The following is a 27,352-nucleotide window of genomic DNA, read 5'->3' on the forward strand; positions in this document are numbered from 1 at the left end:
CAGATTGCGAGTCGAGTGCCTTAACCACCTGGCCATGCCGGGCCTCCAGAGACTGATCCAGAATTTTATTGAAGGGGTGGGGATGGAAGGTAGCTTCTTGATGGAATCTGGGGCCTACTCTGCCGGATTACGTTTTACACCCTATGAACTGGCAGATTCCAAAATATTGCCCGGCTACCCTATCCACCCGCTGGATCAGCCCCTGAGATCTGAACAGTAATTATATTTGTTGGGCACGTTATATCGGTTATCATATTGTTACATTATAATATTATTTTATCTCATTGTAGGAAGCCTTTATTTTTACTCAGTTATAAGTTTCGGGAAATTTAAAATCAGACGGTGAGTCTCACAGCTAACAACGTTAAAATTTGGATTTCGTTACACGTGGTGGGCAGAACACAGATAGCCCATTGCGTAATTTTGTGCTTAACAAGATGATTGTCTGTATAAACTTGTAATTCTATTAAGCCTAGTTAGAGCATAAATAGTATTTTACATAGTTTTAATTATGGTATATCAAGACATATCTGTCATTATACTGGTGGGTAGAAATAACCTGATTTCAGATAACTTAAACAAAGTGAGGAATACGCTATTCTTTCTTTGATATTGCTTTCGTTAACAGTATTGGTTAGAATGCTTAATGTAATCTAAATCTCCTGAGCTGGCCGATCCTCATGAGATATTATTGGGTTTATGGCCGAAAACACTTACAACGCTAGAAACCAAATTTCGATATCCACGGTGGACAGAGCACAGATAGCCCATTGTGTAGCTTTGTGCTTAAATACAAACAACAACTTTTAAAACATATTGAAACGGATTAGGTAGTTGTAGCATATCTATTTCAAACATTGTTCGCTTAAGATAGCCCAAAGTATGTGGGTGTCAAAAAACAACAACAAAACAGTATCGAATTTCTTATTTCAGTTAAAGTAAAAGTTATTTGACGAAAACATAACGCTTTACTTTCTATATTATATAGTAAAATATATTTAGATATTCAGCTACATCTGCCATATCGTATTTCATTAACAAATTAAAAAGTAGTTCGTGTTTAAACGAATTACAACAGTTAAACATGAATATAAAGTGTAGTATAGCGTTTCCATCATTGTTTCAAATTTATAAGCGTGCACTTGCGCGTGTACACGTGGTGCAAAACGTGAAATAACATTCTTATGTTTATTTGTGAATTTATTTTCCTCATCAAAGCTCCTCCCCACCTCCAGTGGCTCAGCGACAAGCCTGACAATTCATACAGCTAAAAACCGGGTTTCGATACTCGTGGTGGGCACAGCACAAATAGCCTATTGTATAGTTTGTGCTTAATATTAAAAAAAATCTAACAAATTCTCATCAAAACGTATCGTTCATTGAAGAAAAGATGGCGTAGAGGTCTAATCTATTCTTTGATTTGCAACTAACTCTGAAACTAGTTTCGCTGAATTCACAGCTCATTAGTACTACTTGGAAGAGCGAAGTAAATAAACAAAGTAGGCTTCATATAGCGGTGAAATATAAGCGGTCTGTTTCTTTTTGATATATAGAAATTCAAACACAAATGAGTAACCAGTTAGTCTACTGACTAATAACGTATAATTAATTGTGACGGTATGTCAAAGCATCTAACGGTATTTTAGTTTATTAGTGGTGAGTAAAAGATTATACATCTAAACCAAACAAATCATATTGTTATCAACAACTATGACTGGAACGGATCATTTAATCTTTCAGTAATATCGAGGATTTTATCTTATGATCCATACAGTTTAGTCATTACTGTGTTTTAATTAATATATTTGGAAAGTTTTCATACAAATGTATCTTTGTCAAATTATGGATATTATTTCTTTTTGTTGTTGTTGTTGTTCTTTTATCGAAATATCATAAAATATAACCAAAAACTCACGTTTTATGCCCCCCCCCTCCCACCCAGTGGCACAGCGGTAGGTCTGTGGACTTACAACGCCAGAAACCGTGTTTCCATACCCGTGGTGGGCAGAGCACAAATAGCCCATTGTAGCGTTGTGTTTAACTAAACTACAAACTACCGGTTTTATGTTTATAAGATAAAGAACATTTTAATTAAGTGATTTCTACATCAATATGGTTTTAAGCCACAGTTCTTATAAAATAGGTTTTGCTTTACACGTAATTTTAGTATAATGTTTACCTGTGTTTTATAAGCCGAAATTCCCTATGTTATGTAATAGTATTTAGGGAGAGGAGAACTGAATATGAAAATATTACTTACGTTTGTTTTGAGTGTCATTACAAAAAAGTGTATATAGATGTCTTTATTAAGACTGTTCAGTGGTGAACTGACTTAATATCCTTGTCATGTAATGTTAGAACTATACATCATTAATTAAATTTTTGTTGTTGTTTCATGTTTTAATTACGCTGCGTGCATATGATAAAAAGAAATTGAGTGTGAAGCAAGCAATTAAAGTCGTTAGCTATAACATTCAAACTGTTTAAAAATAACAAGTAGGCTTTCATGCTCCAGCTTTAGGTTGGAATCAAGATAATACCGATCACAAGTAGGCTTTCATGCTCCAGCTTTAGGTTGGAATCAAGATAATACCGATCACAAGTAAGCTTTCGTGCTCCAGCTTTAGGTTGGAATCAAAATAATACTGATCAAAAGAAGCCTTTCATGCTCCAGCTTTAGGTTGGAATCAAGATAATAACCGTTCACAAGTAAGCTTTCGTGCTCCAGCCTTGGGTTCGAATCAAAATAATACTGATCAAAAGAAGCCTTTCATGCTCCAGCTTTAGGTTGGAATCAAGATAATACCGATCAAAAGTAAATTTTCATGCTCCAGCTTTAGGTTGGAACAAGATAATATCTTTCCAAATAGGTTTTAATGCTCCAGCTTTGGGTTCGAATCAAGATAATAACCGATCACAAGTAAGCTTTCATGCTCCAGCTTTGGGTTCGAATCAAGATAATACCGATCACGAGTAGGCTTTCATGCTCCAGCTTTGGGTTCGAATCAAGATAATACCGAAAGTAGGCTTTCATGCTCCAGCTTTGGGTTCGAATCAAGATAATAACTAGTAAACTTTCGACTATTTCGTACATGTTGTTGCAATATTTCAAAAAATATTTTCCTTGTGAAATATGCATTTTTGCACTGTTTTGTGTTTTGATGTTGATGGGGGTTTCAGTTATTCAGGTGTTGGATTTATAAATTTCATTAATAAAATTACAAAAACCAGGTAAAAACGTTGTATTCAGTGGAATCAGCTACCTTCTGACAACTTATAAATAAATAATCATGGCTAAAAAAAGTTGGAAAACAAATTAAATATATCATGACATAAAGTAGGCTTACGGAGTTAAATTTCAAGCCATTTTTTCTTTCAAAATCTTAGATTCGTTAGAATCCACTTGAAAACTAAACTCTCATGTTTCTGTGAGCTTTGTTAACAAAATTTATATTATTTATAATACGAACAACAACCGAAAGAATATCATTATTGTAATGGTTTGATTTCTTAAATAGGTATAAAAGCAACATTTTTCTGTTGTTTGGGTTTTATCATAGGCTTTAAATTTTTTTTTATCTGCGTTACTTACATTAAATACGCTGGTGAAGATCTAGGCCTTTGGAGTATACGTCATCATATTGTGGAAAGAAAACTTCATTTCTGTTTACTTGTACATATTATTACTGTTTGAATTGATTGTTCGTACATTTTTGTATATTCTGACGTAAAATAAATTTTACAAATAAAACTTTTCACCAATGAATATAACCTAATTGTGAAATGCCCATTAAAAATAAAAGTACCATTAACGCCATCTTTTACACGACTTGAGCAGAATAAAAGTTTTATCTTTTATTGTAAGACTTACAATTTTCAATACTAAGTTTACAGACTTAGATCGCTAAAACCCGAGGTTCGATTCCTCTCGGTGGGCCCAGCAGATAGCCCATCGTGGCGTTGTTCTAAAAAAAAAAACTACAAAACTCTTAGCTAAAAAAATACATTAAGATTATTTCAGATTTTTTATCAATGTTATCTCGTCTGTTTTGTAGTGCGTGTCATTTTTGTATATTGCATAAGTTAATAACGGAATTAAAACTGTTCCATCCAGAAATTATTAACTATGTATTCAATTTGTTTGAGGAAACTCGAACAGAACGTTTGAACTGCATTAAAACAACATCGATAACTACAAGAGCGAAAAACTACTTAACTAAAATAAGGGAATTTATAACAAATAATATTATCTGAATTGTTTAGATAAAATGAAAAGATAAAGAGTTGTTAACTAAATTTTATGAACTTCATAAAGAGTCAGACTGGAGACAGAAAGATTCATTAATTTTATTTTTCCAACGATTTTTTTTATTTTTCTATAATTCATAGCTTTAATTAATACACTCTTTTCTCACACTACAGAAACGCACCAGTCATAAAATTGATAACAGACCAAAGCGGCGTGTTATTATTATTTTTTGTTTTTTGCACAAAAGATTCTCCTAGACATAAACACAGTTGAAAGAAAGTGGTAACCTAATACGTAATTGAAATTGCGAGTTCTACACAGCCAGTCTCAGCTGAAAATGTCATCAAAACAAGTTAAATAGACAACTTTAGCATAAATTGGTATCAATGTCAAATTAGAAAATAAAATCCTGATAACACTTGAATTATTAGAGGGGTGGTGGTTTCTAATTCTAAGTTTGTTAGGAAAGTCCCCCGGGCTTGAGGGGTTACAACGCTAAAATTAGGGGCTCGATTCTCCATGGGAGACACAGCAGATAGCCCAAAGCGGCTTTGCTCTGAAAGAAACTAAGCAACCAATCTAATTGTTAGGAAAATATTTTCTTAATTCCAGTTCAATAGCAATCAGATACTGGGTGAGAAATGTTAATAATACTTTTGCTGTAGATTATGAGGCCTATCGTGAACTTATATTAATCTCATGTACACTGTTCCTAAAATTTTGTTACAACAGGTACTGAACAAACAAAAAAAAAAAAACATTGGCGTTCTCTGCCATTGAAAATCAGATTAATATTACTAAAGACAAAAACAAGAAATATCGAACTTAGCACACCATAGACGTCAAAAGTTTTGAATATTATTCAAAGCAAAAACTTTTACGAACTTCAATTTTTCTAAAGAAGTTGATAAGGTTTAAGGTATCATTGCGGTATAAATGTGCCCTAATTTGTTAGAAAATTAAATAGAACTTTATAAAGGTCACAATGTTAAATGTTATTCTTAATATGTAATATAATTTAACGCTTTTTATCGTTCTGGGCTCAGGTCTGTTGAATATTTCTGCGTTAGTAAAACACGTAAATCCATAGTTTCCATTACGTCAGCAACTAATCGAATTAAAATGTGATGGTGAAGATTTTTTGTTGTTGTTGTTGAGAGATTGTCAATTTTAAATTGATTAAAATGGGGCTTAATATTTAGGAAAATTTACCAGACAGCTAACTGGACAAGAAGTCTGGGGACCGTTTATGTACTGATTGATATTTTTTACAAATAAAGAGAATACATGTACAAATGGAAGATAATATTAGTCCAGGTTATATTCACGAACATAGGTTTATAGCACCATACATTTATCAATCTGTTAAGTTTAATTTCAGTATTTTAATTTTTATTATTACAGTAGAACCCAGTTATAATTCAATAGTTGGGGTCGACGAAATACGATCGCGTTATTTCGGGGTACCCACAAATAGAATCGCTTTTATGTTCAACTCTTATACGATGGGCTGCCCTCTAGGAAGCAACATGTTTTGGTTGTGTGACTAGAAAGGTTTCTCACAAAAATAAACGCGACAAAGACAATTCGTTTAAAGCATAAAATCGTTGAATTACACTTCAACATCTTAATTTTAAAACTCTCAAATTTAGCGATAGAAAATTGGGAGTTACACATTGATCACGTTATATCGGGGCGCGCTCTAACGGGATTCTACCGTACTCAGGAACATGTCACCGTTATTTTTATCTCCCCGGAGAACTCGAAATTGAAGAAAAACAATCACGTCTTTCTTAACGGATCATTTAGTTTTGGTGTACAAGTTTTAGACTGATTTCTGTTTTGTTTTTTTAACGGGGCCGAGTTGTTAGCGCACTAGACTATAGATCCGAAATTAGTGCCAAGTGACCCAAAAATAAAAATAAAGTGTGTATGTTATAATAGTGATGGTCAAATCCCACTGTTCGATTAAATAAGTCCACGAGCTAGCTGTGGGTAGAATTGACTAGTTTCCTTCCCTGTAATCATTCATTTCAAATAAGGAACAGCCCCCGAATATCTTTGCGCGAAATGCAACAACTGGCATCAACTTTTTTTTAAACGTATAACTTGTACTGTTCTGGTTCGTTCTTTAATTAAATCATCATTTAGATTCGAACGTACAATTTTTAGGAATGATTTCTGGTTCTTTCTACAACGCGTCATTTATAATTAATTTATTACCCATTTTACGATAAATACAGAACTTTTTAATCATTAACACTATCGCCCCCCTCCCCTTGTGCCTCAGCAGGCTTAAAACGTTAGAAATCGGGTTTCGATACCAGTGGTGGACAAAGCACAGATAGCCCTTGATGCAACTTTGCGCTTAACAACAACCAATTATAAATTGCATACAATTTTAAAGGGACAAAAAGGAGCTTATTAACCTATCAAGAATGTCCCTTCCAGCTCCTAACTATAACCACCCCTTACTACTCATGTATCCATCCAATCTTTTCTTGAACTCGGTTAAATTTTCTGCCTCCATTACCCTTGAAGGCGGCTCATTCCTAAACCCAGCCACCCTGTTTGAAAAGTAATACTGTCTAAATTGCAGACGACTCCTACGCTGCCAAAATTTGAATTTATGACCCCTTGTCCTATTGTTTTCACTGCTAAACACAAAAAAGTATGATGGATCTATATTAACAATACCCTAATAACCTCAAACACCTCAGTCAAACCCCCTCTGACCCTTCTCCTTTCCCTGAATATTTCCTCACAGGAAATTTATTACTTAACTAAAACTAGTTAGGCTCTAAAATACACTCAATTAAATCATATAAAACACTATAACAAATATTTCCCCAGTTAAGGTTATGATCATCTTGTTGGCACTTCTGGTGATCACGTAGTTTTTTAACTTAATTGGTAGTCCTCAAGTCTTTTTTGGGTGACCTTGAATGTCGATAACGCCCACAATACATCGTAATTCAATATCAAGGTGATTCGAACAAATTATTTTGTATTCCTGTTGGCGTTAAGGTTTAGATTAGTTAGAGCTTTTACATTACTCTCTTATATATTAATTTATATTTTATTATCGCTCTCAAATATGTTGTAATTTGTACGGTACGACGTCAGTAAATTCACATCATAGCGAAGGTTTATTTCTTATCTGTGGTAGATCATCCGAGGTCGTATTTGATCCCGTGCAATTGGGTAACAGAAATATATGCATACATTATCATGCGTAAAACTATAAACAGTTTACAATTGTCTCGTTTTTTTTGTACTTCGTCAGATCGTTTGGTCGCATATATATATATGTTTTACATCGCGTAGAGTTGGTGTAATTTTTGTTACTACTTTTTCCTTTGTTTTAGCGCAATCTGATGTGCCCGACACGGAGAATCGAACCCCGGATTTTAGCGTTGTAAGTGCGTAAACTTACAGCTGATCCACCGGGGGACAAGATATTATAAGCCGTTTAAAAGCTTGTATTTACTTTCAACAATTACAGTCTCCTTGGAATGATAACAACAAACATACGAGATGTCTGCGGTTTAGTCTAATTTCAAAAGATTTATCGCACGGAAAGTTTATTTGGAATGAGGCTTACTTAGAATCTTAAGATTTACAGTTTTGTTTTAAAGTCTCGATTTTGTATATTTTGGATTTTGTAATCACTTGATTTAACTCTGTGCGTATCTTATATGATTTAAGTTGCAAGATTAACCGCAAATTACTCGTCAAATAATATGTTTTAAGAGTGACAAAAAAAAGTTTGTAAGTTCGTGGTTCCGCTCGAATAAATCACTTTTTTGAATTGGTAATAATTTGTCTTTATTTTTACATAAAAAAAGAAGAAAAATCCACTCAATCCAAAGGTATTTTTCACTTCTTGATATCAACACCACAATTCTATACACGACTATGCATTTGACAATCAAACAGAACAATTTTTACACGTAAGTGAAAATGAACAATAAATCAAGGATCAAAAAGTAAAAAAAAAAAACTTAAAACTAGCAACTCAACATACACGTGAGGAATATATAGTACCTGCTAAAAACAGATCAAATGTGATATAAAACCAACATTCAAATGATTAGCTCAGTTTTAAAGACGCGTTTAAGAAAACATACATAAATACAATTTTTTGACCCACGATAATTATGAAAACAACCGATTTCTAGACATTTACAGTTCTTTCGCTATCTTTCCTGTACAAGAAAATTTCTTTTAAAGGTCACATGTACCAGCATGGACAAAATAAGGGTACAGCTACTGTTCATACCAGGCGTTGTTTTCTCCTTCACAAATTCTGTGCTAAATTAAAATAGTCACGTTAAATAGTTAACGGACCACAAGTCACCACGTCATACAAACAAGTATTTGAGGCAAAACACGTTTCAGAATAACACCTATAACAACGATCACTCTACTAAGATGCTATTTTAAGTAAAATGATTTTCAAACGAAACACGCGGCAGAATATATATAAAAAAAAAATGTTTAAGGAGAGATACCAGTGAAAAGGGGGGAAAAAAACTCAGTTATCTTAAATCACCAAAGAACGAACCCTTCCATTTGAAAAATAGAATGCGAGATACTAACTCATAAATAGGTAAACTAGATCAAACTATTTAATCTTTAATAAATGATTGTTAAGAAGCCTTATGAAACAAACGTACGTTTCTTTAATGCTGAATTGCACGTTGTATGGGACGAATTTTTAAGAATGGAAAAACGATATTTCTGAAGATTCTAGAAGGTAACACAGAAAAACTTTGTGCATCTGGCTGAATAGGTGGGATTTTCTGTAATTACGTTACACTTTGGCTGTTTGCCAGTTTCTCCTCTGAAAATTTTAATAACTTTCCAAATTGAGAACTATGGTCAGCTTATCAAAGTAAAGGTCCTTCTTGGCTGAAAGAATGTTGAACATTTCTTGGAGTTTCAGAGAACAATAAACCTAATTTATGTAGCAAATGGATAAAGGAAATGTGTATTAATAACCACTGTGTTTGACTTAACACAAAACCGATATTATTAACGTCTATCCTACACATTAAAATCTACTGTTGATTTTATACACGAGGCCACGCAGCACAAGTTACCTGAAATATAAAAAAACGGGTACAGAAGACGATGCAAATTTGTAATATATATACGTGCACGGATACGTTCAGAGCCTATTCAATAAGATACCCACCTACTCGTATCATAATCAGCTGAAGACCAAATACAAGGGTTATTAATGTGACGTTTTATCAGAATTGAAAACCCAAATATGCTCTGAATAGCCACCCCAAGTGAAGGTATATTCAACTCTGTGATGACTCTCTGTACTCAGACCTGATACTGATCAATGCTGCATTCTTCACTTAATCATGATTGGACAGTTTAAACCTGACGTAAAATCATGATTGGACAGTATAAACCTGATGTAAAATCATGATAGGTTTTAAAAGATGAAGCAAAACAGAGCTTTCTAGCTAGGTGAAAAGCTGGCTTAAACAATTAAACTTTTTTTTTATAATGAAAACAGTCATAATAAAGTGTATATATATATACCAAACTATACCAAAAACTAGAGCTTTAAATTTCTTTGACACATAAGTGGAACTAGTGTAAAACATTCTACTGAAGCCCATAGAATCTGGTTATACTTAAATTTGTATACATGTATTTAGCTCTCAGTTCCTAACTGAAACGTTTACAGATGTATCTAAGTGTGAAGAGTAATTTTATTTCATCAAGGAAATACTGAGGAGAGAGGAAGCAAAGTGTAATTAAGAAAAATAAGTCATTAACCCAACGTGTAAATAAGTTTGTTTCAGATATCGGAGCACTTTCACAAAGGCTATGTGTACTAGTAATAACGGATTTTGAAATTATACAGGGAAAGCACCTACTCAAAGCATCCACCACCAAAAGTTGGGATTGCTCTAACCAAATTGTGGGATTTAAGCACCATCCTTGTAGTGTACCCATGCCCCCCAAAAGTACAATTTTTATCTTGTAGCAATGGGACATGAACCAACAACCCAAATAACTATCTACATTCCATTAAACTATGTTTACTTTCAACGTTTTAAACTAATTTTCACCAAACTTATTTTTAGGATTCATCAAATTTTGTACTTCTGTTTCACTTTCTATGTAGTATTTTGGTTAACGAAATGTTTTAATTTTTGTAAAACTATTTGTGAAAGGTAAATAATCCTCTTTGATGATTATTATTTTAATGTTGTCAATTATTTTTCTGTACATTTAATACGTCATTTAATTTCTGTAGTTCATATTGGTGTATAGAAGATATATTAATACTAGGAATATGACCTTACAATACCAAAATGTTGTTTTTATTTAATTAGACACTCAACATTTCACTTTACAGCTTCTACAAGGAGCGTTCGTTAAAACACAAACCAAAACTGACAGTACATAATACATTATATTCGAATCTATAACGTGCATTTGTACAGCGTGCTCTTGACATATTATGTAGTAAAGCCTATTGTTGAACAGGTGTACATAAAGTTTCAGCAAGAGAATGGTTAAAAGTTACCCGTACCGTACAAAGCTTTTTTTACACCTCAATGTGTGGGTCATTGACATCTTTCAACAATAAGCTTTGCTACTTAATATGTCAAAAGCATTCTGTACAATTGCAAGTTATAGATTCGAATATAATGTATTATATACTGTCAGTTTCGGTTTGTGTTTTAATGAATGCTCATGAAGAAGCTGCAAAGTGAAATGGCGAGTGTCTAATTAAATAATAACAACATTTTGGTGTTATAAGGTCATTTATTTCTAAGTATTACATTTAATATCTTTCCAAAGGAAGGGATTGATGCAGACTAAAATTAAGTAACTTTACTGGTCGGGGTGGATATGTTTGAATGTAAAAATGCATTATAATATTTACAATAAATATGGCTACAAGTTATGTACTAGATACTTTTATCCAATTAAAATATTAATACTTATTAATTTCAATTAGAACAGTAATTTGTTTTTGCTCCCATTATGAGCTTTACTAAAATTAAACAAAGAACTTTATCAATAGGTTCTTGGATTTTGGTTTTTTAACCACACACACACACACGTATTACTATTTGAATCTATATACAGTTACACAAGCACGGGCCTCAATGAGCTTACGGACATAATGTTACTAGTACTCTCGTATTCTTTCATATTTGGACAAAACAAAATTTTTAACAACACAAGAATCAGCAAATGTCAGTTATTTCACCACATTATCATAGTTTAATGTCTTTTGTGACTTACAATCTGAGTATAGCATTGCCAGAGAATACCAGCTTTTGAAACATTTAATAACTAGAAAGTCTAATTCTTAACAGGGAATGATCTATATACAATTAGGGTTCCACGAGAAATGAGCATCACAATTTGATGACATACAACTTCATGATAATGAAAGCAATGATTCAAAGCTAACATGGATAAAAAAAAACTGCACCATACAAGCAGGCCTCACAAAATCTAAATACTTTACCAACATCTGAGGCAAAACAAAACAAAAACCTTTGAAAACAGATTCAGAGTAACTGAGATGAAAATTGTACCTAACCTGAATTGGCTTTAGATAATTTGGTGAAACTTTTATAAACAATTTCAATCTCTTCCCCCCTCCCCTTTTTTTTAACATAGTGATAGGTTCAGCTCATAGAATATTAATAGGATGGTTCATTAAATTGACGAGTGTCATGCCTATTAGATAAGGCAGAATCATTTTATTTGTGATATTTGTCTAGTGTAACGGTTAATTCTCAGGTCTATTTTTATACAATCCAGTAGGCCAAAATATATATCAACAGTCATTAACAAAACAAAATACATATCACCATTCATTTTGAATGAAAGTTTTCGTTTAAATCAGAACCATTTGTTGTCTGTGCCTTGTGTAAGGTTTCGGTTTTCTATAATACTGCTCTCTAAATGGAACTTCTTAAACAAATTAGCTCCAGAGGAATTTTAATATATAAAACTTGTAATAATGGCAAAATTTAGAACAATAATACACTAGGTGTTGCTCTACCTAAGTTTATCAGGAAAACGTGTCATCAGTAGGAATACCTGTTAAATGGATCTTTAGTTGAACAAAGCTGAAAATCACAAACAAATTAGTTTGTTTTACATATTATCTGCCTTGTACTTGAAGTGCTACTTACAATATGCTTTGCTAATCACCAGAATTAATTAACACTTAGTATGAGCATACTCAAGTTACAATAGTTTTATTTATATTCTAAAAGATCAAATACAACTCATTAGTCTCTAAAGAATCAAATTTAAATTTTTAACAAGCTTATTTTCATGCGGTTTTTTTTTCTGTTCTCAACAAACTACCCCTCTCTTAAACTAAATGCCTCAGACGAAGAAAATGAGGTTTTCATCACTTGCAAACAATATGAAAGGTTAACATTTTAACTTTTAAAAATCATGTTACAAGCTTGATGCCTTAATGAAACTTTTATCATGAGACAAAAATGGTTAAACCAGTTTATTTCTTTTAATTTACTGACAACCATTTCAAGTAGAAGTAGCACTGGTTTTCAGATCCACATTTCAAGCACATTTCTTGGGCTTAATTTTCTGATTTAAAGCACTTTTAAGAACTGAAAATAAACTGTTTAAAGATATCTAATTTTGAATAGTTTAAGAAAACTATGAATATCACTGACAAGTTAGTGCAATTATTTTTTTTTATTTACTAATCATGTAACACTATCAGCTAATAAGTTAAATAATTTTTTTAAACCACTGATTACAACCCTTTTCCAGTTCAATGAAGAATAAAAGGTATTACTATAGCAGTCTACCACAGTATCCATAGTCTACCAAGACCCACCTGACCCTATTACCCCTACCCCAGAGGGATCATAGAAGACCCCACCTGACCTGACTTGTCTATTTAAGTAAGTGTAAAAGTCTCTGTAGACTGGTCTACTGGGACTTTTACACTATATTGTACCATGCTATGGTAGCACCGAATAAAATATACAATCTTTTTATTAACGGGTCAGCAAAAGTCTGTCTTAATGTCATCTGCTGTTTACTAAACACATAGAGCTTGGCTTTGTGTTCCCACGTAAGTTCAACCTAACAACTGCATAAGAAAATGAACATCTTACCTTGATTTTACCATTTGAAATTACTGGTTAGGATGTTAAATACAGGAAGGCATACACAGTACCAATTTAAAATATTGTGCCAATCTACCTGGGAGGTGGGGTGGGGCAGATTTCTATCACTATCAATGGAACAGCACTACCCAAAACAATATGTAAAAAAAAACTGTTAATTTTTAAAATTCAAGTTAAAAAGCATTACTTTAGTTTTCACAATACATCATATATATTATAGGTTTTTTTTTATATAGATTAAAAAATCCTCCTTTGCTAACATAAGGTAAAGATTAATTATGACATCCCAATTCTTACACACCAGCATTGCCTACCATAGCTGACAACATCAAGCCATTATCTCAAAAAACAAAATTATACATTATGTGGTATATTACTGTAAGATTAAAATTCATAATAGTTATTTATCATGATAAAAACAAAACACTTTAAATGTTTATTTTTGCAGAAAAAAAAAAGAAATTGAGTCAGAAACATTTGTCCCAATTGTTAGGTAATTCAACCAGTTGTTGGATTTTAATATATTCCAACACAAAGCTAAAGAGCAGGCCTCCCAATGGGTCACTGCAAAAAATAAGTTTTTTTAAGGTTCCTTCTTCTAAAAACAAAGAGCAAGTAATGGTTGTACAAACCAAAATATATTTAAATATATAAAAGTAACTTATATTTCACTAATAGTAAATCCAAATTTCTATATCCTTCTGTATAACTTCCATCAAGAAATTTATTACTTTGTGTATGTGATAACAGAAATTTTACTATGCAAGTTCTGATAATGCTGATAAAGAAATCTGAACTCCCCCCCCCCCACCTCTCAAAAAATTCTGTAAAAATCATTATATTTCCACAGAACTATATTAGATAATTATGGTAATATCATGACTACACAGCATCGACAATTTTGCAACAATGTTTTTGGTTAAAACTGTAGGTCTACTTTCAAGTCTAGTTTTTTTTAAAGGTTTTACAGAGAGGCCTATTTGCATTATATACACTATATCTGGCTGAGTTCATCGGTTACAGATTGAATTCTCATGATCAATATGCCATTACTCTGAAAGCTTTGAGTTGCATGTTGACCTAATACTTTCATTCATTTAAACTTTTCTTAGGGAAAGCATTGCGTGATGTCATGGTTACTGCTGCATCACAGTAATTGGTACATCTCAAGGTTTGAACTAGATTACAAGTACTAAATCTGACAGTAAGATAAACTTTAAAAATTATTTTAGCTTTGATTATTGTAACTGTGAAAATTGACTAAATTTCATTAATTTTCTTATAAATTTAAAAGTTGATGTAGTAAGTAATGACATTATAGTTTTCTTCAAAGTTGGCTTCATTAGTTGGTTACAATGTTGAAAATTGTTTAGAATTTTTAGTTTTGCATATGGATTTGGGACTAACCTGAAATGCCTACTGACAAACCTCATGAGATATATCACTGGAATTATAGTTTAAATTATTATTAGAAATGAGGATACCTCCCACCAATGATTCAATAAATGATTTTAACCATTTTTGGGTGTACTACTTTATGACATTACGTACTTTACTCAGTTTGTTACATTGCACAGGCTTAATCAGAAGTTATTAATAGACAGGTAATGATGAAAATCATATGTTAAGAAAGATATGAGATGCAAGATGTCTGTTTTAAAGAAACTGTGGATAACTTTGGACAGAAAGAGATGTGGCTGATGATGTCTCACAACCAAATGACACAAATCAGCTTTGAATGACACTTCAAGGAAAAATACGGCATAAACTACTAATAATTATTTAGTAATTAGTGACATACTCAACTAGCAGTTCAAGCCTATTATGTCTTTACATGTTTGATACACATACTAAAGTCTCACAAAACCATAAACTGCAGAAACATCCGAATCAGTCAGGTTGTCAGTAAAATGGTTTCTGCTACAAACAATTGACCTTAAAAGGTGACACAGACCATTTGTTTTTACCCCAAAATAGGAAAAGTAAAGATTTTTTACAAAAACTTGGGGAGTCTGAAAAATTAGTGGAAAAGAACGAAAATATGGGGAGTTTAGAAGGTCAAATGAAGATAAGTAGTCACTGAGAGAAGAATGTCAAAATACAACAAACATATTTTTTACATAATTTAAAATAAAATGTTCTGCTAATTATTTAGTAAGTGGCATTGCTATTAATCACTGTGATAATTTCAACTTATTTTACATGTTATAAAAGCCTAAGAATAAAATATGGAGTATGTTTCACAATGTTTATGGATTATTATCATTATTAAAAATTGTTCATTAGAACAAATGAGGATGATGATGGATTTGTACTGCAACCACGACAAAGCTCCATTAATATCTTAGTGATTCACAATAAGAGTCTTAAACCTTAAACAGTTTTATGTATATTCTAAAACATTAACATAATGTGGTTAGGTTTCATAAAATTTTTATCTTTGATTTTTTGCATGTGAGTATTCTACAATGGCAAGGGTAAAATCAGTATTATGGTTAATGATTTTCTTATCTCACATCAGTACACTGAGTTATGAATTGAAAATAAGAATAAATTAGTATTATGATGTGTAGACTGAAAAAAAAAATTAAGTTGTAGACAGTAAGAAAAAAATTGATATTTTTAGATACTGCATTTTTATCTGAAATTTAAAAAAGAAAACAGACATATTGAAAAAAAATTACTTACAGATGTTCAAGATGAATTTCATTTAAAATGTTCAGATTACAAACTCCAACATTTTGGTTTTATTGAAAAAATGACAACTTTTTCTCTAGTTAACTTGTTGTTGGTGGTGGTATTTGGTATTCTCAACCTGAACAGCAATGTATGCTCAGTAATCCCGAAGATTTAAGCATAGCCATACCCAAGTTAAGACTGCCGATCAGAGGGAAAGCATCCAATTAGCAATACCCACAACCTTCGCAGTTACTATTGACCAAATAGCAGGCTTAACTATAATAGTCATAACACTCCCCCAAACCGAAAGTGAGAAGCGTGTTCATGGCTCCAATCTCTTTGGACTTTCAGACGCATAGCTGGCATGCTAAAAGTTTGGCCATGCCCGGTCCAGTTAAGTATTTCTAATAGCAGGGTAATGCAGTTTGAGATAAACATAATTCTATTACATACAGACTAATTCGCTAATATTTTTTTAAAGCTTCACGGAAAACTTAAAAAGCCATGGAACAATACATTTTTTTTCTCTAAATAATAAATCATTCAATATACACACAATAGTGAAGACTATAATTTGAGACTTATCACAGTTTGTAGTCCCAAAAGAGTTAGAAAGTTTTATAAATTCCACAAAGAAATGAAAACTGATTACTTACACGTATGGTGTCTTAACCTCAGAAATACATTTATATACTGTACAAAAAACAAAAACAAATATGTGCATTAGTCTCCATTACTGGCAGAAGTACTGCTGTCATGAATGCAATGAAGAGAAGAGTTTTGCACTTTAATTACTTCCAAAGTCATGTCTTCTTGTTCAGTAGTGCACACAACCATATCGGGATGACCCACATTGGTGATAATTGGTTCTACAATGATTGATTCTGTAACTGGAAGAAAGGTGGTCACTGGGAGTGGAGGACAGGGAGCTGACTCTTTTGTTAAAGCCCCTGTAAGTATGCAAAGTTTAGACATGCTTTCTGGCAAACTTATAAACTAAATATCCAAGCAACTCTTAAGCTAAAAGTAAAAAAAAAAGTATCGACTCTTCATATTACTGTTTTAAAATTTCAGAAAAAAAAGGCAGGACAGAAAAAAAAAATCAATTTTTTAGGAAATAAAAAAAACTTTCCCAAATGTTATGCATTAAATAAATAGCCAGAATAGTATATAGCAAACTGCAGAAAAATTCAATATTCAATACCGGGTTTTTAAATATTCTTCATAGATAATTACACTATGATTTTGTGAAAATTCATTGGTTGGCATTACACATTGTTTATTACTAACCATTTAGGCAACATTTTGACGACTTTGTGAAAATATGTTGTCACGTACTGCGTCAGTAGAAGAAGTAAATCGTTACCTAAATGGTTGATGTTACAACTGGATATTTCTGAAGAAACTATAGATTTAACAATACTGAGCAATACTAGTGGCAAAGATGATGCTATACATTTCTTTTTACAAGTGATACAACTGTCATACATGCTTGACTTAGCTGAGTTAACAGACTAGTTTTTTCCCTCCAGTGTATGTTAATCTTACAGAAACACCTAAAAGCATGTACATTAACAAGTATCATGTTCATCTTTCTTTATGACAAACGAGTCTAAAGTCAAGGGGGGTCAGATTTTATTTCAAAACTTGGTACACTAAAACTTGTGTGCCTAATTTAAATATCTTGAAACACAGGCCACATAGTTAATCAGAGATGAATCATTGAAAATGGTACGTGATCATGATTCATTTATAATGTATGATTATTATAAATTTTTCAGATTTCGGAAATCAGGAGCTCATGAGCTCATACAAAAATTATAATGCTAGGGTTACAAAATTTTCTTCGTTCACATTTAGGATTTTTTTTTTGTAGAGGTTACATATATTATTTGGAAGCTCTCATCTTTCTCTTACTTCTTTGTTCCAAACAAATTTATAACGAGTAAAAAGTTAAAAATCAATAGCATTCCACTTTAAAAAAAAAAAACAATCTGAAACGTGCACACCAAATATGTAAGGGTTAAACTTAAATTTTTGGTAAACTTAGGTAGAGTAACGCTGTATAAACGACAAATCTGATTTGTTAAGGTCTTTTACGTGTAATTTTTACAAACCATTTTAATATAATCATATACTCACTTTCTGTGTTGCTAGCTGCCTGCTGTTGTAAAGTCACAGGACAGTCTTTATGATCTAGTAACATAGTCTTTAGCCTGGCTACTTCATTCCTTAACGTAGCCACTTCATTCTAGAAAGATATGCATTACTTTCCTACAACCTGAGTAACTTTTTAATTTGAAACAAATGCATAAACTCCCACACAAATTCTTTTCATTTTCATGAGCAAACTTAAACAGTAAATCAAAAGTTATACAAATACATAATTTACTTAACTTGCACAAACTTACAAAAATCTCAGTAAAATCTCAGTGCGTGTATATCAGAAAGTTAGTTGTTTGTAGTTCAGCCATTTTTTCTCAAAGTGTAGGATGTTTACAGCACACAACAGTATCTTTTATATAGAGATATAAAGTGCTAAAAAATCTCAGTAAAATTTTACAAATTATAATAGTGATTTGTTTAAAAAAAACAAAAAACAACTCCTAAGTCAAAAACAAAGCCGATGATTTGAATGAATAATGGATAGTTTAAGTAAAACTTTCAGCAACTGCATATTGCAAACAAACATAGGTGAGGATGCCTATGTAAATCTGAGAAAAAAAAAAAGGATCAAATTCAGTTATTTCTTCTCAAAACCAAATTGTCACAATCAAAAACGTACACAAATAAAGTCAGTGTATATGAATTTTTTTCCTATTTTAGCACTATTTCTGAAGGTAAACACTGCATTTTGTGTTTCTGCTGCACTTTAAATTATACATAATGCTTTTATCAAAAAATGTTTCTTTTCTAGTACGTGGTAGGGATAAGAGATACTGTCGTGTGCTGTAAACATCCTAAACTTTGAGAAAAAACGGCTGAACTACAAACAACTGACTTTCTGCTTTCTGATACACACAAGCATGTGCATATCTATCTATCTTTCTATATATCCAGAGAGAGAGAGAGAGAGTGATACCTGAAGTGCAGAATTAGTACTAGATAGTTCTTTCGATTTTTTCTCTAGGTCTTGAACCCACTGTTTCCTCTTCATTCGACATCTAGTTGCAGCAGCTCTGTTAATCAATATACTTGGAAATGAAATTAACAATCAACATCTGCATGTTGTAATTTCATCACCACAAAAAACAAAACCTAAACCTAAAAAACACACTAGGTGATCATACTGATACACAAGTGAAGTATTAGCCATGGTACAATTTTTATTCTAGAATGAACTTTACTTTCATTCTTTTTATGGAATTCTATCCTTCTCAGATTATCCATGGTGTTCTATACTTACCGATAATTAACTAATAACTGACATTCAAGAAACATTAGTAATAATAGGTGATATTAAACATTTAATAAGAATTCTGGATGGATTACATTTCAAGTTTAATATGTTGGTAACCTCTAAAACCTTACTATACATGTAGAAAACATGGTGCCACATAAAACTTTATTTTGTTCTGTAATGAATTTAGTTTTTAAAGAAAATTAGCAAAGGTACTCCCCATGCCACAAATGGCATTTATTCCATTGGCTTTGAGAGCTGCAAAACATTTGTTTCTCTTTTAAATGAACAGAATTTCCCAAGAAATACCAATTTTTTAAATATATTTCCTTATTCTGTAGTGTTTTGAATTTCCTGCAGAAAAGTAGTTCACAATCATAGAACAAAAAAGGCACCATGACAGAAGCAAATGGGAAAACAGAAAGGGCCACCAGATTCATTATAATAAGTAATTGAATAAAGTGAATAGTTCACGAACCCTGACCCTTCCCTATCACTCTGATTCACAGTCCAGCATTCTAACCACTCGGCTCTTACGACAATAGGTGTTTGGAAAGTAAGAATACAAGCCAAAAAGTAAGGGGTAAAAATAGAGATGGCTGTCCAACTCGTGAAAATTAATAAAGTAAGGGGGCTAGGAACTTTGAAACTCATTTTTGTTGTTGTTATGGACAAATACGAAGACGCAAGCCATTTTACAACAAAAACATGAGACAAATTTACAAGTTATATACATTCAATTTTAGGTACACAATAAAACAAATACTATTTTCTTTATTTCTAGTAACTGTTTGTGTTTAAAAGTATACAAAAATGAATCTCAGAAGAATGTTTTTTATTACGAGTTAAGGCTTAGGGCAAGTATAATAGGGCTTAATATTTTTATACTAGAATAGCAAGTCCCAAAAAAAACACTTATATTATTTTTAAAAATATATTATTTTATGATACAACACCAACAGAATAGCCATAACTGAATGCAACAATACTAAGTGGTCAAATTACATTATGGCAGATGAAGAGAAAAAGTATTCTATTACTGAATGAGATTTTATGCAAAAGAGCCGGCATGGCCAGGTGGGTAAGCTGCTCGACTCACAATCTGTGGGTTGCGGGTTTGCGCTCCCATCCCACCAAACATGCTCGCCCTTTTAGCCGTGGGGGCGTTATAATGTGACGGTCAATCCCACTATTCGTTGGTAAGAGAGTAGCCCAAGAGTTGGCAGTGGGTGGTGATGACTAGCAGTCTTCCCTCTAGTCTTACACTGCTAAATTAGGGGATGGTTGGCGTCAGGAAGGGCATCCGGCCGTAAAAACCCTGCCAAAACCGGAAATAGCAACCCCGTATAGATACGGGAAAAAGCTACGGAAGAAGAATGAGATTTTATGCAAGTACAAATAATACAGAATACGCACAATACATAAGAGTAATAACAATAAATAGTGTACTTGAGTAAGGAAACACATTACGGTGATATAATAATAGGTAGGGAAACAACAATGTATAAGCATAAGGAAAAGATTTATTGATGGTGGAACATACATGTTTCGACAGAACATTGGTCTGTCTTCTTCTGAACAAGAAAAAAGGTAGTATGTTCCACCATCAATAAAACTTTTCTTTGTGCTTATAAATTGTTGTTTACCTACCTATTATAATAAGTAGTGTAAATACTATTTAGCTGCAATTAAAAATTGTCATGTCCATTTTCAAAACCAGGTGGCTTACATCTTGAGAGTATAATCAATTAAAACAATTATCTATTCCAAAGATAAATAACATTTAGTTATTCAATGTATCAAGAGCAATCAAAGACCTGTTTCGTTCCAAAAACTTTCTTCGTTTTTCATCTGGATCTTCATCAAACTCTCTGCGCTTCCTTCTAGCAAAGGTTGAGGGATTATTTGTTAGAATGTAATAACTAAAAACTATTTAATCTTATTCACACTGATTCAATGTTTTTTTTACACTGAAATATGTTTCTCAAATGTATTGGTCAAAAAAATTCTCTCTTCTGTGCAATGTAAACAGATGCCTTTCAACTGAAGAAAAAAAAATTCTTATAGATTGTGAAATAGAAATTGAAATTCCCTTCTGAACATTATAATTAAAACAAAGATCTGTCTCTACTGTATAAGATTTTATAAACTGTGAGATACTGAAATACCATTGTGAACATCACAGTTAAAACAAAGCTTTCTACTATATAAAAGGTTTGTTTTTTAAATGTAAACTTGAATGAGACATTGAAACCTGTTATCCTGTTTGTTTCTACTGGCTCTTCCTAATGGTGTATTTTGGCTACTTAACACCGTATACACAAACTAACAATACATTCCATTCTGATATTTTAAACTGACAAACCAAATTATAAACATACATTGAAGACCCTTTTCACACAATCCACCTTTGATCTGATGACTAAAAGAGCATCAGAGTATCAAGTGATTGTTGGTTAACAAATATAAGAATTACTCATATTTACCAGAAACTGAAAGTCAAAACAATAAGAAAATTAATAAAAAAAAAAAAATACTAAAATGGAATTTTAAAGGTATTTTTCATGACGTAAAATAAGAATTTACAAACTTTTTAATTTTATACAAAAGTTCAATACAAATAATTGTTTTCTGGTTACTGTATATGTAGGTTAATTTACAAATGTTGTTGTGTTCACTTTATAACAATCACAGAAATAAAAATAGATTACCAGTAGGTGGCCATAATGTTTACCTTTAATTTTTACATATAAATATGTTTGTGTATCTATCTATATAGGAATATTCAATGAAATACAGAAATAATGTGCATTTGTGTGTGTGTATATATATATAGAACATTTTTGCAATTTCTTTATTAATACTTAATAAAAAAGCACTGATCTTACTACACCTCACCTCTTACCACGCTAATAATAAAAAGAGGATAGTTTGGGAAAAGTAACTCCATTTTGTGAAACACACGTTTGTCAAATGCTGAGAGTTGATAACTATGAACAGCAAAAATTACACTCAGTTTTTAATACTCTCCTTTAAAGTGGAGTTAATCACCTAGAAAAAGAATCCTACGAGCTAAGAAAACACACTTAACTTCATCTATGGTTCAATCTTAAATAATAAAAAAAGGGTTAAGGTTGTATTGATTTTAATTTTTCTTTTTTTTTTGTGACTTACCCTGGTTTGTGATTAACCTGTTCCTGCATGACTGCTTCATTGTTTATAGGTGTTGCCAAAACTACAGGTTGAAGTCTAGTGTTTTCTGAGGGGTTCTTCCCCCTGGAACTTATAGTGGCAGCATTTTGGCCTTGCATAATGGATTGTTTCAGTTTCTAAATTAAATAACAGTATCTCATGTGAGTACATATGTGTCTATAATACATACATAATGATATACTATGACCGTAACAATTTTTTTTCGATTTAAATGTTATTAAATAACAATATTTATTTTAATTATTTTAAAGGCAATATTTATAAAAAAATTCGTTACTAACCCTGTATGAGTCGTGCAATGTGTATGCAATTTAATTTTTGTACTAGGCTTTTGATGTATTGTTGACATCATGTTACTCGAGTCTTCAGTATTTTTCTTGTTGCCTCAAGTGAGTATTGTTACATCATAGTGTCTCGTGGTAAAAAAAGTGCTAGACCTCCATTGTACAATGTGTGTGTGTGTGTTTCTGTATACACATACACACACACAAATATATATAGGTGATCAAGTGAGCACAAGTCAGCAGAAGTTACTTAGTGAAAGAATATATGAAGTTAGCTGATGTGTAAAAAAAAAAAAGAGACAATTTAAGGCTCTGAATAAAACTGTGGTAACCAACAAGTTATGTGAAGTAAGGTCAGAAAATGTTAAGTTAGTGAAAGTGAAGTTAAACTGTGTGATTGTTAGTTTAACCATTATGGGCAATATTTTAAAGAGAGTTTCACAGTTTAACAGAGATAAGGAGAATATTTTGTCTTGTCAAAGTGTATTCTAAAGTAATTGAACCCGTCTGTGTGGACTTTTACGAAAATGAGACAATTACTTTAAAGTTCTGGATGTAACTGTGTTAACCCATGGGGTAATGCAAGTTAATTTATTACAGATTGTATAGTAAGAAACAGATTAGAAGAAAATAATTCATCTTGGCAATTGGATTCTAAAGTAATTGAATCAGCTTATGTGGATTTTTGACAAGAAAAGAGAATTATTTAGAGTTTTAGATAAAACTGTGATATCCTACAGTATAAAGAATTTTTGTACATAAGTTTGACTTGTTTTGAATATATTTATTTTAAAACAAGTGGATTGTGTGCTGTCTGTTTATTGTTCGAATTTATCACCAACAAGTCACAGACACCTACTGTAAAGAATCCAAGCCCATATATAAAACCTTGACATTTTGTAATAACTAATATTGTTGTGCCTTACATCAGAATAAATTCAAGACATAAGTATTCTTTGTGTGTGTGTGTGTATATATATGTCACAAACTTCTTGGCTAAGTATTGTATTATTCTGTCAAAATTTATAACTATGTATTATCAATTACATATTTACTTTAATGTTTCACAAGTTTAACTTTCATAAAATGTACATAACATTTCTAAACTACACCATGCATGTATATCATAATCTCTATAACAGCACTAGCCGCATAAGAAAAATTGTATTTTAAAGCCGTGTACTTTGTTGTTGTTTAATTTCATTTATAAATTATATAAAACAGAAAAAGTACTCACAAGTTTAGTTGTGGAATTGTTCTGTTCAATCAAAGATGAAGAGACTTTAGGAGATGATACCACTGTTCCATAGGAGAGTGGCTGGGTGGTAGTAGTACTTGGAGCTGGTGCTACTGGAACTACAGGAATTTGAACTGGCATTGAATGACCATCGGGAAACTTCAAAACCAATTGGAAAACCGGTGCAGCAGTTGAAGAAGTAGTTGGCTGGAATTATTAGATTTTATTTTATACATTGACCTTTCTCAAGAACCGAAATTGGACTACTAGAGTTTAAACTTTTAGTTAATGAAGTAATGTATACACAATTTACTTATCAAGAAACAACTATAAGAAATGTACAAATTATGACTTACTGTTGCTAAGAGTAAAGATAAGAAATGGATAAAACTATGGTTTATGTTCTCTAACATCAAGCACAAGGAATGGTTTTGAAATAAAAATCGTATAAACTACTGATGTTTTTTCTTCCACGTTCCTCTTAAGGATGCATGGATTCACACTAATCACATGGCTACTCCCAGCCCTATAAGGAATGGATAGAGCTAAAGTTTACGTTTGGAGAGGGCAAACATAAGGAATTGGAAAAGCTATGGTTTACAGTTGTTAAGAGTTATAGTTCAGTCCAAAATATGGAGAAAAAAAAAAAAGAAGGAAACACACATTCTTACGGATGAAAAGTGAATGAAATACTTTTTTTTAGCCTCCTTAAATAAATAAACAATAAAGAAAAACTGTAAATGAAACAATTTCTGAAGACCAATTTCCACTTTTTTGCTCACTGTTGCAATATGCATAAAATGCTTATGGAAATTTATCAAAAATACAATTTTTTAACAAGTCTAAAACTAATTTTTTATTCTTTTTATCAGGAGAAAAAGCTTACTGCTATCTAGGAACATAATGAAATTGGTTAGCTTCTTAAAAGGAGGAATCTACAAATGAAGATAAACTGACTCTCACTGTAACTGCTAACAGCAAATAATCCAAACTTCCTACTTTCTACCAAGAAAGTTCAGTTTTTTTTTTAGGTTTAACATTTTTAAATATATTGCACTAGAGAAACAATTAATTACACTGAAGGAAATACTGATAATTAAAGATTAAATCCAATCAAAATTACATCATAAGAATGCCTACTAACCAAAACTTGTAATAAGTAATTTTACAAACACCACTCTCAAAGCTCAGGAGGTTAGTGAAGTTATTTTGCTCCGTGTACAAGCTTGTGATTGTCAGTAATAAAATGCTATATAAATAATTATAGTATTCTGGCACTTGTGTATAAAGCTAAAATCATAAATAATATTCAACATTAAACTGGTACACAATTAAAAACATTTTATTTAGGCATATCTATGGCCTTCAAAAAGTTGACAACTCTACATGTTTCGACAGTATAACTTGAATAATTAAAAAAAGACTTCATTGGGGTCTGTGTTGGTGGATCATAAAAATGACAGTCAATACCTTAGTGTGAAAAGTAGGTAGTATGGTGATGCTGATTGGCTGCCTTCCTTCTAGTCAATAGTTGAAAATTAGGGTTGGCAGCAAATAGCCTTATTAGCTTTGCCACAAATACAAAATACATGTTTTCAGTAGTTTTGCAAAAATAGTGATCATTTACACTCTGCTCTTTACATTATTTATATACGTGTATTATTCTTTTATGTGACACTCTTATGAAACTAGTTTTTAAGTGGAGTTGCTTAAAGAATCAACAATTTAGAAAAATATTTCTTCACTTTTTACAGACACACATAACTGATATTTTAGATGTGCTGCTACACCACGACCGATGTCGGTATTTTCATTTTTTTACCATATTCTATCTTTAAATCTTCACAGGTCTTACTTTCATCTAAATAATTTTTTGAAGGTTCCAAAAGTAATACAAAACACAATAAGAACTTAATTTCACAATAATTTCTACATATTTTTAAATAAGTGACAGCATGTTTTCCTTGAAATACTAACTTTAACAATGCTGGCTGTAGTCACTCCCGTAGTTCCAGGTGATCCCGATGTTGAGACTAAAGGTACCTGTGTATGATTAGATGATGTTAGGTTTTTTTTCACTCTAGTGACAACTGCTGTAGGTTGTCCTGTGACAGATGGCTTTATAGTAGTTGCGGGTGATGCCAAACTTCTAAGAAAAACAAACGAAAAATTACAACCAACTTCAGTTTCTAGTTCTAGCTGTCAGGTATGTTCTAATACTATGTACTAACATTTTGGGAACATTGTAAGCTTTAATGCTGAAGTTCACTTAAAATTAAACCTTTTGAATTGTCAAGATCACCTACACCCTGAAGCAAAAGTTTATTTTAGAGAAATGTATCAACCATAAACCTCAATCCTTATGACAAAAATCTAAAAAAAAAAAGTTCAAAGGCAACAGAATTAATGATACAGCTTTTATTAGACAAACCATTGCAATACATTTGGATTGGGCCAAAATAATATGATACTGTCTTTCTTTTATGTTTAAAAGCCATTATGTGTTTTTGCTTCAAATCAAACAGATGCTTTTGGTAATAATCCCTGTCGGATTAAAACTTCTGCCTATTAGGATCATCTACCAGTAGAATGTTTCTCTACATAAAAGCAAGAGTTCTACCACTGTAAGCCCTCAAACTTACTGCTGAGCCACTAGAGGGGATATATTGAGGTTGACTTAGAACCAAAAAGGTTTGTGGTAGTTCTACCAATTTGTTAAACTGATGCCACTTCAGTAATATATAATCAAGCTGATTTTGGGGTAGAGATAAAGTTTTACCAAAAAACTTTTGATATTTATTTAGGAGGTTCTAGAGATTATACAAATCAAATACGAAAATTGTAACATGGAAAGTCGTATTCTCTCTCTCTCTTATATCCCATATATTGATTTCACACATTAAGGGTTTTTATTCAATAAATATGCCACTGTTAAGATAGCAAATTTAAAAACTAAATGTACTAAAAAACTTTACTGGGATTATAATTTTACAATTTTAAATTTCACACAGTGGCAAGAGATAGAGCAAGTTAGAAAAACTTCTTCGGCACTAATGTGTTAGAATATATTGATGTAGAACAGACCTGAAAAAAGTATTTACACAACCAAAACATATTACTTAC

The 27,352-nt window shown here is 31.9% G+C and overlaps 1 protein-coding gene and 1 long non-coding RNA gene across 2 annotated transcripts in view; both read right to left on the reverse strand.

Moving 5' to 3' along the window:
• Positions 1-8,060: 8,060 nt before the first annotated feature.
• LOC111087327 lies at positions 8,061-11,862 on the reverse strand. The gene is made up of 2 exons (XR_002612037.1): positions 9,679-11,862; positions 8,061-9,646 (listed from the first exon to the last, which is right to left on the reverse strand). It is a non-coding gene; the product is annotated as an uncharacterized LOC111087327 (long non-coding RNA).
• A 4,203-nt stretch (positions 11,863-16,065) lies between these two features.
• LOC106465660 (cyclic AMP-dependent transcription factor ATF-2-like) overlaps positions 16,066-27,352 on the reverse strand; it is a 29,207-nt gene continuing 17,920 nt past the window's right edge. The window contains exons 5-11 of the mRNA XM_022393597.1: positions 26,207-26,378; positions 24,230-24,436; positions 22,670-22,824; positions 21,313-21,378; positions 19,178-19,274; positions 18,238-18,346; positions 16,066-17,045 (exon numbers count right to left, since the gene is read on the reverse strand). Of these exons, the coding sequence (XP_022249305.1) occupies positions 16,819-17,045; positions 18,238-18,346; positions 19,178-19,274; positions 21,313-21,378; positions 22,670-22,824; positions 24,230-24,436; positions 26,207-26,378 (1,033 nt within the window). The 3' untranslated portion in view covers positions 16,066-16,818. The remainder of the gene's footprint in view (positions 17,046-18,237; positions 18,347-19,177; positions 19,275-21,312; positions 21,379-22,669; positions 22,825-24,229; positions 24,437-26,206; positions 26,379-27,352) is intronic.

Source organism: Limulus polyphemus, unplaced genomic scaffold, assembly GCF_000517525.1.
Source record: "Limulus polyphemus unplaced genomic scaffold, Limulus_polyphemus-2.1.2 Scaffold2015, whole genome shotgun sequence".
Classification (NCBI taxonomy): Eukaryota; Metazoa; Arthropoda; class Merostomata; order Xiphosura; family Limulidae; genus Limulus; species Limulus polyphemus.